This window comes from Anas platyrhynchos, chromosome 7, assembly GCF_047663525.1.
Source record: "Anas platyrhynchos isolate ZD024472 breed Pekin duck chromosome 7, IASCAAS_PekinDuck_T2T, whole genome shotgun sequence".
Taxonomy (NCBI): Eukaryota; Metazoa; Chordata; class Aves; order Anseriformes; family Anatidae; genus Anas; species Anas platyrhynchos.
The window spans coordinates 33,224,624-33,238,338 of record NC_092593.1 but is presented as its reverse complement, the minus strand read 5'-3'; the positions used below and the strand labels follow the sequence as shown (position 1 = coordinate 33,238,338).

The window sequence follows — 13,715 nt, the reverse complement described above, 5'->3', positions numbered from 1 at the left end:
AAAGGGGAAAATCAGTATTCGGGGAAAAAAAAACACAACTGTAGGATAACTGAAAATATAAGGAGAAAAAAGGAGTTTCTGTGCTTGGATATCCTAGAAAAGGAGAAATTACATCTTCTAACGCAAGGAGATGCTACAGTCAGTATTTTCCAGCTACAAGGCTCCTGCACTGAATCATACAATTCCTATAGCTCTTATACAGAGACTGAATTGTCACACTCGCAGTGAACTGTTAGTTTAGGGCTCAAGAAAACAAATACATTCAGCTTCTTAAAACAGGTATCTGTTACAGTGCTGAACTCCAATGGCTGACTTCACGAACTGGTGGGTGCTTTTCATCTTCAGTTCTCTTTACGTAATTCTTCACAGATGTTAATGATAAAAGGCCAAACTGCTGGTGGAGGTAGGGTCAGTTAGAATATTAACCACCCGAGAAGTAAAAACCTGTGAAAGGTAAACAGTCGGCACCATTTCACCTTTTAATAAAATAAAATAAAATAAAAACACCTGCAAAATGCTTAGCCAGAAATGCCATTTGCTCAAAATATTTTGGAATGAGTTTTTCAGTTTCCATGGGCTGCTCCAGCACCCCAGCTTCCTCCACTTAACTTCTGCATGCTGCAGATCAGATCAACAGAGCATAGAAGCAGGTAGTGCTAACATGCATGGGAAAATATAAAATTAAAAAACAAAACTCAGGAACACCAGGGCTGCCTGGAAACAGTCTTTTTTTCTCGTCCTTGAAATGGCACAACATAATAGGCTAACAACAAAACACCAGGAACACTAGCCTAGAAATTCCCTGTATTACACAACTGCCCTTGAAAGAAGACATCAAGGAAGCAGCGCTATGTATGCATCCCACGATCAACATAAAGTAAGCTAGAGCTTACAATATAATCCTTTAAAGACGAGTACAGTAGCACATTATTGCAGCACGCAGGCAGAGTATCAGTGCTCCTTTGCAACCTCCAAAGTTTGTCCCAAAATCTGTACTTATATTCTTCTGGAGGCAGGCAGGTGTGGCAGTGCCGTGACATCTCACTCTAGCTTCCAACTGGCCTCGCTCTGGCTGTATGGAGCACCAGGGGCTGCAGGGACAAGGGACGGACAGAAGGACGAATCTGTGCTTGGACAGTTGCAACCCTCTTGGTTTGGGGGTTTGGTAGGAGCCTGGGGTGGAGGCCTACTGGATTTCATGGTTACCCTGTGAGCCCCTGCTGGCTGGGAGGAAGGGTAGGTTATGATGCACGCACTTCAGTTTGCATTTATTTTAATGCCTGAGTTGAGAATTAGAAGTTTGTTAATTGGCAAGTCATTAAAATTCCCCACCAAAGCTTTCTAGCCCACAGCAGCTAGGTAAAACGTTGTGATGAAAATAATTTACAGCGATTTCGGTTTCAATAAAAAAGAGCATAGGTCAATATATTTAAATCCAAGATCTAAAGTTACATTCCTAACCCATATTTAGCAGTATGAATGAAACCCTGTTACAGGAGAGCATTCCTATTTTGGGAAGTCTTTATGCACACTTTTTATTTCATGTGAAACGGAAAGCATTTAAATGATTTCCTGTATCAGGGGCCCACGAACACTGATTTTCAAAGGCACTGGCTGTATCCCTTTGAAGTCGATTCTTCTGAAATCAACGTTATCTGCAAACTGAAATCACAATGCCCTAGCTCCACAAGATGGAACAGAGACAGTTTGCTGTTGATCGTAAACAAATCTTGCAATAAAAACAAGCACATTTCACAGCTTAGCAACAGAAGAAAAGCTCGCCGTAAAGCCCTGATTAATCAGCAGTTCACATCGAGCACCAAAAACTCTTCTTGATCTACCATTTAATTAAGCGCGCGAGGATATCGTGTACATACATGTGTCTGCTTATTAGAGTCTCTGCTTTACTATGCTGTAGTGACTGTGTATTAAGCTGTCATTCAGAAGAGCACTGCCAAGTTTTTATTTAATATGCATTCAGCACTTATTTAGCTCAAAAGCTTTGACATTCCCAGCTCTGAGATTCCCTCGCATGTTACAACTTGTCAAACTTGCTGCCTTTCATTACAACCATTCAGCCTGCTTTCAGCAGCTGCAGAAATATTAATGTAATTACAGGTTCGAAATCAGGATCCTTATTCACAAGAGCATTACTCCGGTCTTGCAAGAACGAAGTCTTGCACAAAACCAAGTTGCTATTGCTGTACATCAGATTTCTAAAGAAAAACAGTAAAAGGAAAGGGGGACCCAAAAGTTGTAAATCCCTCGTATGGAAATCCAACCAAGTGAGGTTAAAATATATTCTGAAATAATACCTGTGCCCCTAGAAAGAAAACAGAAGGTAATAGAAAGCTGGTTTTCCTTTCTTTCCCTGGTAACAACTCTCCTCCCACATCCTAGTGACAAGAGCCAAGAATTAAGAGAATGGAATTCGTGAAAAAGCAATGTGTAAAACATTTTGAAATCAGCATATTATTAGCACCTACGAATTTCTATGTATTCAAAAGCCCTCACATTAATCTTTTATGCAAATAAGACATTTCCCTGACTCGTAAACTACAAAGGTCTTAAAAACTGGAAACAATTGGGGGTTTGTGCTTAAGAGAAACGGAGAACAGCATTTAGTGCTGGCAGACTGTCTCCCTCCCCTTCCAAAAACCAGAATCCAGTTCTCTTATCAGGTTTGAAGTGAAATTACAGCTCAGAGTGGAAAATTAGGACCTGATCTTGCAAAAACAAATAGCTTCCCCTTATAACACGGCTCAAAGATGGGCAATGAGCCCCAGCCCTTCAGCAGTGCCTTCTGTCGTGAGTGCACTGATGTTCCTTAATTAGCCATGAGAAAAATGCTAGCAAAAATGGAAAATAATCTAGAACAAACAGATGAGATCTGGAGATACCAGTCATAATATTTTCTTCCTTCCTGTATTCTTTCCGCCTTACCACTCCCCTCCCCACCAAGTATTTGTACTAAAAGTAGATTTCCAATCTTTTCTCTTTCCAACTAGAAATTAAAGGAAAAAAAAAGAAAAAGTAGGAGGTGGGGGCAGATTTACTATCTCTACACATTCATTAGAAAAGTTTCCAGGCGCAATGAACCCTGTGGGCATGGAAAAGTACAACAATGCTACTTCGTCAGGCTTGAGGTTGCTGGAAGATAATCAGTAAAACATGTCTTTCAAAATCAGAGGAAAAGCATGAAAATATTTCAGAAGGAAAAAATCCCACCACATGATGCAAAGGGATTGTGTTCAGACGGGGGAAGAGGACTGGGGGAAAAGGGCACGGGACTTTTCCCAAGTAGACAGACAGTGACTTGTTTCACAGAAAAATCTATTGTAAAAAGCTTTTCTCTCTAATCAATTAGGTACAGACATTACTGTTTGATGGAGTGAGCAGCTGTGCCTTCAAAGAACCCCAGGGATGGATCTTTTGATTCTGGAAGATCACGCAGGGCATTTGGAAGTACACTGTAAACAACCAGAACCTCCTGCCACATCAGGATCACACAAAACACCTGACTGAGGATGCAGTTAGCCCAGGAAGATATAGCAGGCAGCTCCCTGAGCAGAGATGCTCTTGAAAGCCCTGCAAACTCACATCCTCCCCCCGGTCACCTTGTTTGAAATCTGACATCATTTTCTACGGTAAATCTTCCATGTTCAAGAAAAACCAAAAAGTTCCAAGTAACCTTGGCTGGCGCAGCGTTGTCTATGCTGCATTTTAGCTGGCTGCTGTGAATTCCTGAGGGAACTGCCTATGCTCAGCTTTCTGATGGCCTCCCTGGGCACTCCATCCGCTTTGGTTAACGCACTGAACATGGAGCTAGCACCTAACATCTTTAAGAAAGCACAGAGAAGCACTACCATATCCCCTACACAGTGTTGCAGGGAATTTATGGCCTAAAGGCCAGAACAGTGCTAGGAAACGACAAGCTACTGAGGACAGTTTGGTACAGTGCCTAAGAAACCTTCCACGAAAGATGTGACAAGTTAAAGACGCCGCTGAGCTGACACCAGCAGCAAAACGCCAAAATTCCTGAGATAAACCAACTGTTTCTTCGTATTGACAAATACTCAAAAGCCCAAATATGTTTTGATGAAGTTTCAGAACTGGGACAAGATTTTCCGGTCTCTCTAGAAACCAGAGAAGCACGGTGAACTGTCAGCTAAAAGCACTGCGCTCACCAGCAGACCGAGAACCTCTTGTGTGAGGACAGCACCGATGCAAGGCCCAAGGGATGAGCGCCGGTCTAAGCGCCTTGTAGGGGCTATTTGCAACCGACCAACATGGGTATTGAGATAGATGGATAGAGACAATCGCACTTGAGACACGAAGCATCGAGACACAGCTCAGAAGAGCTTATGTCAACACTCATCGGGCAAAACCCTTTTCAGGGTAACGAGAATGAACAGGTTCAAGAGGTTAAAAATAGCTCCGTTTTTTTGGCCTGCCATGAAATATTGGGGCTGGAATCAGAACTTCTCCATGCTGATGGGAAACAGCCTGGTCTCAGGTAAACATGAAAGGGGAGGGTCCTCTCTCTCCCCGTACGTTTTGGATTGATACCCCCTCCCACACACACAAAGCAAGGATGTAGCAATGACCTATTGCAAATAGCCTCCGACTAGCATGATGATTTGTGAAAGTTAAATGCAATCGGTGTAAGGTGACACAGGCAAACCACAAACATTTTCCCCATCCGTCACTGCATTAATAGAACCTCATGACGTCTAGAATATAACAGAGAGGAGGACTCTTTCCAGGTAAGAAATAAAAGTCAAAAAGCGAGGCAACGAACATTCCCTCACCCACATAATCACAGTATTTCTGGAAAGCACTAAGAACCAATTCCCTAGGAGAGAAAGGCATTTCACAGCAACATAAATCCACTAAGTGGAAGTAAAAATGGATGCTAACTTTTAGGTTTTGGGGTTTTTGTCCTGCTCAAAGGCAACCCAAAGAAACTTCCAAGTGATAGAGCTCATGAGAAAAGCAAGGCTCAGCAGCTGCACTGCTGCAGAACTGATGTACCTTTGCCATCCCAGAGGAAAAGTGTGGCCTTTTAGCCAGGCAGACACATCTTGGGAAAGGTGGAGAAGGAAGAAAACCATTCCAAGCTTAAGATAGCAATAAATTCTGATAAGAGACAGCGTGTGTTTGCTGCAATGTGAATTCAAGCATTGGCTCAACCTGTGCACACAGACAAAAGTCTTCAGCTTAAATTAGCCAGTGCTTTAACTCTGAGCTTGCTGGTCCAGCAGTACAGTTCAAACACCGGTGATTCTCGTGCTGACAATGCAGCAAAGCCTTTGCTAATGCACACTGCTAACCACAGTATCCCTGCTGCTCTACTGGAAGAACATAAAAAGAGGAAAAAGAAAAAAAAGAGGTTGCACTAAGTCAGCCTACAGATGATCTACCGAGTGTCCTGCCTCTAAGCAGTGGCCAGATAACAGCCTTGAAACGGGGCAGTGCAGAGCAGCACTGCTCAAGAATACTCCCTCAGCTTCCAGCAGCTGCAGGTTGGGGATTTCCTGAGCCAAAGGTGGTGTCTGTGTGGTTAATAAGCCTCTGCATTTTTTTGTCAGTGCAACAAAACAAACTGAATAAGCCTTAAGTGGAAAGATAACTTAAGGACTTCGAAAGCTAAAAGAAGAAATAAAGTTAAAGGACTGGCGGAATGAGAAACTGGACTGTCCCTGGCAAGAATGAAAAAGAAAGCCCTCGCACAGAACTTCAGTCCAAGTTTTAGACTATTCACAACCCTCCGAGAATCAGCATTTCCCATCAGTTCTCCCTATTCAGGTCATGTAATCACCAGATAAGAACCCAAGAGGCAGAGCTGGTACTCAGAAGTTCAAAGGTATCAGCTAAGAGAAGAATGCGGATTCTCCAGCACCAGGAGCCAACGATTCTGTGTTTGCACTGAAGTATTTCAAAAGAATAATTTTGTGCAGACTCAAATGTTTAAGGCGATCATAGCTCAGCTGGCAACTCATTACGCTTTGGTCTTTTTAATATTGTATTTACCACTGACAATATGTAAAAGAAAATGAAAACTCATGTTTATGTTGCTTTTTTTCTACTGTTTTCCAGACCTACAGAGTTCAACAAAATGCAGCAGGGATTTGGTACAACCACGCTGTATCGAAGCTTTTGTTGATGAAGCTATAACCACGTAATAGGGCACAGCCCTCCTCCAAAGAAAGAGATTGATTTTTTCCTTGATTTTTTCTGCACATTAAGCTTTTGAAGAAACTAAGAATTTTTTTTTTAAATACCTGATTTCCCTTCAACACCAGTATCACTCTTAGTGCTTTCCAGAAACTCCCTAAAAGTCCCCTCCTGTAATAGGAGATCAGCAAACACAAAAACTGTCCTGAGTTCAGGTGCTACAAATGTAAGCACCAGAAAGTTCCTACCTATCTACTCTCACCATCACATCCTACCAGATCTTAAGATGTGCTCTGTTCTCTTCACCTGTCAGAAGGGGAAAGAAGCTGTCTTCTCACTGCTTTCTACGATTTCTCAACAGCGGAGAGTTAATATTGTAGTAAGGTAAGAAAAAACAGGCTAAAACAATATAACCATCCACTTGTCTTCCCCATCACCGATTTCCAAAGCTACAACAATTTGTATTGACATGTTACTTGTCAATTTAATAGACCCAGAGAACTGCAGAATTAGTTAATTACATTAATTTCACTCTAGTACTTCTTGAAAAAGATACCAGCAACAACAAAAACAATCCTGCCAGCTTCAAATTAACAGAGCAACCTCATTAAGTAAATTAACATTTTTAATTATAATTCAAAGAACCAAACTTTTTCAATGTGCACCCCCCAGATTCTGGATGGCTTGACATCTGCATTGATGATCATACTTAGTCTTTACCATGTAATAGTGGACTTCAAGATCTTAATGCTGACTAATACTTAATGACTCAGAACAAGAATAAAAAGATTATTTTTTTTTTTACTGGCCTAAAGTATCCTTTTCTGCACTGCTATCACTATTTGTTTTGATTTACAGCATCATTGGAGTGGTGAATAATTAGCAGTGCTAATGCAATGCAAGCTGACAGGATGCAGTACAAAGTCAAGCTCTACAGCCTGCTGAAGTTACTGCTCCGTAAATGCTGCACAGTTCCATGCTCCTACTTCTGGCTGGACCCTGCCAAACCTGGCTCCCGTCGGCAGTCCTCCTGCAGGAGGCCTACCTACGGAGTGAGGTTACTCACACCAGAAGGAATTTGCAGGTCTAGCCCCCTCCAGCTTGATTTATAAGCATGAAGCACATGAGTCTAGCAGGAATTTAACACTTACGCTTCCACAGTTGTTCTTACAGTCTGTTCGTCACAGTCTTCGTCTGAGCTGCTACACGTTGCATCCGAGTCCAGGTCCTTCTCCACACGAGACAGCAGCCCTCCGGTAGAAAGTGCAAAGCCCCGGATTTCCCCCGGAGCAACACAAACTCCGTTCTGTACATCCGCACTGGAACTACCTTCCGAAGTAGTTGTGCTGTTTTCTGGCCAACCTTCCGCGCACCTGACGGAGCCACTGCTCGAAAACCTGGTTGGTTCGTGGAAAACCTTCATTCTTTGTAACTGATGTTTTACAAAGCATTTCAGCTGCTGATCACAGTGTTTGATAACGTGCTTTGCCAGGAGCATTTGTAAACGCTTCTGAGTCCTTTTGGCGCGGCTGATTTCCTTTTGTTGCTTAGTGACACACTGGAGTAAGCGAGCATACACCTCCTTCGGGGTGCAGCTCAAAATCCCTTCTGAAGGCCCGTGAAGAATTTGGTGTAATAAACCCCCTTTTATTGTTTCAGTGCAGACTCCCAAAGCCCTACCCCAAAACCCATTCTTCTTGTACCATTTACCATTTAAGAGCTGCATTTCTTCTGCAGTACTGGATTCGGTCACATTTGAATCCGAAAGTCTTGGCGTTTCTGCCAGATTTGGAGGTGCGGTGTCTGGAAAAGCGACCCCTTTGACCTGCTCCTCAGGTCCCGAATGACTGATGTGACCGAGCGATGTGTCAGCACCATTATGTAACGCGCTTCTCATCCTGGAGCAGTCAGGCTCTCCCGATTTCATTTGCTTACCGGTTTTGTTGCTAAATGCAGAATTTGTGCTCATTAACAAGACAGACTGATAGCGCTTGGAGGACGGCGGAGAAGCGAAATGCTGCATGCTGAAGATATCATTCCTGAGGCTGGGCTCAGCAGTGGGGAACCCCAGGACTGAGCAAGTAATCCGTGCGATGGAGTCCTCTCTTATCTTCTCTTCCACTGCTCTGGAATTTTCCATGCACAAAGTTGTATCAGACTCCATAGCTCTAGAGGACAAAGAAGGTGACAAGTGGATACCATGACCTTTTGTTGCTGCCTCTCTGAGGGCTGGTGTCATTATAGCTACTGTAGGTAGTTTACAGCAAACCTGAAAACAACACGGGCCATGTAAATTTCCTCATTTTCATGACATGATACAAATACAACTCAGTCAGGCACTTCAGTCTTTCAACACTTAAACATTATTTAAATGTCATAAAAAGGGCATTATCTAAAGAACATGCACAGACTACACCCTCCCACGAGGCAAACAAGAACACTCAAATTTTAATTTATTTCACGCAGAGGTTGTCCCATGTGCAATAAAAGCCTCCACCTCGCAGGGGAGTAAGCGTTCACACCTCATCACATTTCTGATCCTATCAGTCTTAGAAATAAGCCTCTCAGAGTTCACGACTGTCATCTAACCTTGCTTAAACTCAAAACACAACCAAAAGCGTAGGACTAGAAGGCTGCATTTTAAAAAGAGCGCGCGTGTGTATGTAGATGCACAAACGCAGATGCACATCTACATATTCCCAACCCAGAACTCTGGTGGGATTTTGTTTTAATCTGCTCTGGGGATAAGAACTTTAAGTTGCATTTGGTCTTCGTTCAAGTTTTTTTTTTTTTTTTTATACTTTAAATGAGTCAACAACAGTGTGACATAAACAGGAGAATGGGAGATATGCAGCTACCTATTACCAGTGCAGCTAAGCAGAACACCTACCGCATGATGAAACACTCTGAAATAGACTCACTACCAGGAGAAACGTATTCAAAGTCAATTTATGTAGAGCAAGTATTTGATTATTTAATTATATACACTCACAGAACACTTAAAGAGTTAGTCATCAGGGCTAGTGCTCTAAAAACAGGGAAGTGCCAGTTCTGAACGTTTCCTAAAATCCTTCCCCTGCTTTTGTATCCTGTTTTTTACTCATCAGACACTGTTTATTTAATACAAACCCAACACTCCTCGATATCCCCTGGAGTAAAAACCATCAGCTTTCCTATAATGACTCTTTTGCCTGTGGCTTGTCATCGCTTAGACCAAGGGTTCCCAAACTATTGGGATGGAGAGACCAGGGTCAACCTTTACCCCTTGCCACCGGCTATTCCGACATGCCCCACTTTATCACTTCACAGCCTGCAGTGCAGGAATCATTGCCCTACACCCTACTTTCAACTCTGTTTACGAGTTGAAATAAACACAAAGGAAGGTTGAACTGAGCCTGGCCCGCAGAAGCCTGGACAGCAAGCTACTGTCTGTTCTTGGTTAAGAAACTAGAGGCAACACCAGAAACAACAGGAGAGTGGCAAAAGTGAGTGTAGTGCAGTTAACCTCACAGTAAATTCTCTGGTTAACCTGAAAAGCAGTTTGAGCCTGACCGTTAGGTTTTTACCTCTGTACAGCTCCTGCTCAGCATCACCGGGACCAGGTTCAGCAGCCCTCACACTAACCCTAAACAACAGTACTAAAAGAAACCACAGGATTTTAACTTTCACCCTCCCTAGCAGTGAGCTGTTCAGAGTAAAAGCCCCGTGACTGGGACCTGACAAGGCCACGCCTGTGACGCTGCGATGCTCCCCGGATCAGGCTGGCTGACAGCTCTGTGTCCTTCTACCCCTATAGGAACTAACAGGCACAATTACTTTAGTTTGGGGGGCTTTTTTTTCCCCCTCCTTTAAGGGAAAGATAGAAAGAAAAGGTAAATTGAAGTACCTTCAAATTAACCCCCTAACATTAAACTAAAAAGCACCAGACAAGCCACCAATTATCAGTTCCTGACAAAAGATGGTTAAGCTAAAACACAACTAAAAACTAAATGCTTTCAAAGAGAAACATCTCCCACCTAACCCCTCACCCAGGAACTTACAAACTTCACACAACCTTTCTGCCCTGAAGACAGCCGTGTGAGACGCTTCACGTGTGTTCCTCTAATTTCAGTGACATCAAAAAGACTTTATAAAAGCTGGTACTATCCCAGACTCCAGCCCCTGGCATTTCTCCAAGAAGTTCACACACAAACACACAAAATGTCATTGGCACACCAGCAAAACAAACTACGAGCTGAAAAAAAAAATTAAAAACAAACTTTAGTACAAGCACTTGGCTCCACAGAAATTGTACAATTTTCATGTTGACACATTTTATTTCATTTTGGCAGAAGGCAGCAAAAAATAATCTCACTCCACCCTTATTGGAACTGAGTTTTCAGAGCCAAACCTATTACCTTCTGGGAAAAAAAAAAAAAAAAAAAGCAAGGGGAGGGAGGGCAAGTAGCGTAATACAGTACTGAGGAAAAGTCTGTGTTGTCATTCTGGAAAAAGCTTTTTTTGTCACAGGTAAACCATTTCAAGGATTTTTTCCATTGTATTCTACTCGTATTTCTGCTGTGCTGATGTTGAAACCTCCACACTAAACTGGCAAATGTTTTGCTTTTTGTCTGTGTAATGTGTATTTCACTTGAAAGTCTAAAAAGTATTGTAAAAAGGAAAGCTGATGTAAAGAAAGGGGGAGAGAAGAAACAAGTACCAGACGCACACAGGACAGCAACTGATGTTTCAAGTGACTTTCTGCTTATCCTCCATAATGCCTTAATTACCCAGCAGGACACAGCCTGGGATTGCAGTCTGCCCCGACCCACACCCTGCTGCCTTCTCTCACCACTGAACATGACAGCTACCAGTCCCTAACCCCGCAGCTACCCCTGCTTTTCTGCTACTGCCCTCCACCCCACCAGCTCTGCTTACTCCTTACCGAACATTTTGCTCTTACACCCTTCTCTACCCACCTTACCTCACTGCAATTTGTCTGAATCCTGAATCTAATGTCTTCACGTAGGCCAGCAGTAGCACCCTATTAAAAAACAACAAGAGCAAGCCCGGCTGCATGCAGGCTGGCATTCCCTTCCCAGCCTGCAGCTTTTGTTTATAGTCCTCTCGCTTTTTGACTCTTTCCCCCCTTGCATAACAATATCACTTACGTTACACAACACTACAACATGCTGGGGGACTTTTGCTTGGGAAGGGTGTGGGTTTATCTTTTCATGATTTTTGTCATCTTTTTTAAAACTTCCACTTGTGAGAGGGCTTGTAAGGCTCCTCTGTATTATTAATTTTTGCTTTCAAATTCAGTTGTCTGCCCACAAATTACATTTCAAGCAAATATAACTAACTTGTTTCTGGTTTATTCACAGATTAACTGTGTTTTAGACAGAACTTCCAATGTTTATTCCTTCTCTAGAAAACATTCCAAAAGCAAAGCAAAGTAACCAGCAAACGACAGCATCTGCTGAAATACCCCGAATTAAGTTCAGTGAGAGCGTACAAAAATATTCTATTTCCAGCTGATAAGAGCTGCGTTACAGCCCCTCAGGTACCACCTGCAACAGAACTGGCAATACCTGCTTTCCTACAGCGTTGAGCTGTTTGTCCTGTAACCCCTAGCTGCTCTCAGCCCGCCTCTCCGATTATCGCCGGACAAAAATAAAGCGCTGCTCTGGCAGACAGGTGCTACTGCGGCGCTCCTTGGCTGGCTGCGACCACGGCACAGGCAGCTCCTCCACAGCATCCATCCACGCGGGTCTCCGTTACCTTGCCCTCCCGATATTCACCAGGGGAACGGGATCGTAACGATTACTAAGAATAGAGGGAAGAGCTCACGGCATAGTCTGCATTTTCTGACAGAACAGTCGGCAGCAACGGCCACAAAGGAGGCACAGGTCCCATCGGGCACGTCCTGGTTAGGAGTATGAAAGAAAAAGGGAAGAAGTCCGGATTTAGCATGCTCGGGACTGTTCTTTCAGAAAAGAAATGGTCTCGGTAGGCAGCCTTTGTTTTCAGTTCAAGAGCAGCCCGGTTACTCATGACGAGTATTTAAGCATTTTCGTATTTTGTTCTATTAATAGCCTGAAAAAACAAACTGACAGGATTATGCGGGGAGTCTCAGCTTTCAGCAGCGCTCACCGCGCAGTCCGTGCCACAGAGATAAAACTGCAAACCCCGGGGTTTTGCACTCCCCGGGAGATACAAGCATAAATCTCTCCTCTCTGGAGAAAAAAAAAAAAAAAACAAAAACAACAAAACACCGCCACACACCTACAAAGGATCTCTCTTTGAACAGCAAGAACGCAATTTAGGACAGACCACCCAAACAGTTCTAATCATAAAAAACATCAAAAAGGACATACTTCAAGTGGAACTCATTAGTATTCATTTATGGTAAAACCCATGACTCATTAAAATCTCCTCACAGGGTTGTTTTTCTCCCAGTGCTGCTGCACAGAGGATAATTTCCAAGTTTATTACCGCGCCATCAACTAATTCCTGCTCAGTCTGCGGCACCGTATATTCGGAGCGAAGCATCTGAAGTCATTTTTAATGCGTGCCACTAACAGAGATAACACTCGCGTTACTTTTAGATCCGCTGCGAGGTGCGTACCGACAACCCAGCTGCCCTGCGGAGCTGTGGCTTTGGGGAGGGAGGTGAAAAACGGGCTGAGACGAGAGCGGTGCCGCGCTGAGGCACCAGGTGCGGTGATGGGGCGGTGGGGTCCCCGGTGCTGAGGGGGTGTCACTGAGGGGGAGTCGAGGTCCCCAGTGCTGAGGGGCGTCACTGAGGGGGTGTCAAGGTCCTCAGCACTGAGGGGTGTCACTGAGGGGGAGCTGAGGTCCCCAGTGCTAAGGGGGTGTCACTGAAGGGTAAGTTGAGGTCCCCGGTGCTGAGGGGTGTCACTGAGAGGGAGTTGAGGTCCTCAGCACTGAGGGGTGTCACTGAGGGTAAGTTGAGGTCCCCATTGGTGTCACTGAGGGGGAGCTGAGGTCCCCGGCCCCGCGGGGTGTCGCTGAGGAGGATTTCGTTCCCCCCCCAGCCGCGGCAGGGCGCTGAGGGGGCTGAGGCGCGGCCCCTCCCGCCCAATCCTCGCGCCAAGCCCCGCCCCCTCGCGGACCGTTACCCCCTCCCGCCCCGCCCGCACCCAGCCCCCCTCGCGCATGCGCGCCAGCGCCGCGGGACCCAACCTCCGCCGGGCCGCGCTTCTCCCCGCTCCCCTCTCCCCGCTCCCCCCCCGCCGCCTCACCCCCCCCCTCCCCGCTGCCCCCCCTCCCTCCTTCCCGCGCCGCTCCCCGCCGCCCCGCGCTTGCCTCCGCCCGCCGCCGCCTCCTCCTCCAGCAGCAGCAGCAGCAGCGGCGCCGCCGCCTCCGGCCCGCGCGGCGCGGCCGCAGTGCCGCGGTTGAACAGTCCGCGCCCAGCTAAAGCGCGCCGCGCCCCGGGGGCGGGGCCAAGCCGCGCGAGGGGGGCGTGGTCTCAGAAGCTCCGCCCCCTTCCCCAGCGCGCGCGGGCGCGCCGGCGCGCCCAGAGGGAGGGAGGCGGG

At 45.3% G+C, this 13,715-nt stretch overlaps 1 protein-coding gene and 1 long non-coding RNA gene across 17 annotated transcripts in view; one reads left to right on the top strand and one right to left on the bottom strand.

The window, feature by feature from the left end:
• Positions 1-13,705, bottom strand: part of KANSL1L (KAT8 regulatory NSL complex subunit 1 like) — a 63,248-nt gene extending 49,543 nt beyond the window's left edge. For 8 of the 16 annotated variants that reach the window (XR_011810451.1, XR_011810452.1, XM_038181835.2 and 5 more), the window contains exons 1-2: positions 11,141-11,250; positions 7,329-8,345 (exon numbers count right to left, since the gene is read on the bottom strand). Coding sequence is in view for 12 of the 16 variants with exons in the window: in XM_038181835.2 (XP_038037763.2) it covers positions 7,329-8,345; positions 11,141-11,247 (1,124 nt within the window). In the remaining 4 variants the exon portion in view is untranslated. Of the gene's footprint in view, positions 1-7,328; positions 8,447-11,140; positions 11,251-11,747; positions 11,909-13,485 lie in introns of those variants that run through there. The other 8 variants (XM_072040476.1, XM_072040478.1, XR_011810453.1 and 5 more) reach the window with 7 other exon arrangements.
• On the top strand, positions 5,201-8,137 carry LOC119717434 (uncharacterized). The gene is made up of 2 exons (XR_005266944.2): positions 5,201-6,561; positions 7,036-8,137. It is a non-coding gene; the product is annotated as an uncharacterized lncRNA (long non-coding RNA).
• Positions 13,706-13,715: the final 10 nt, after the last annotated feature.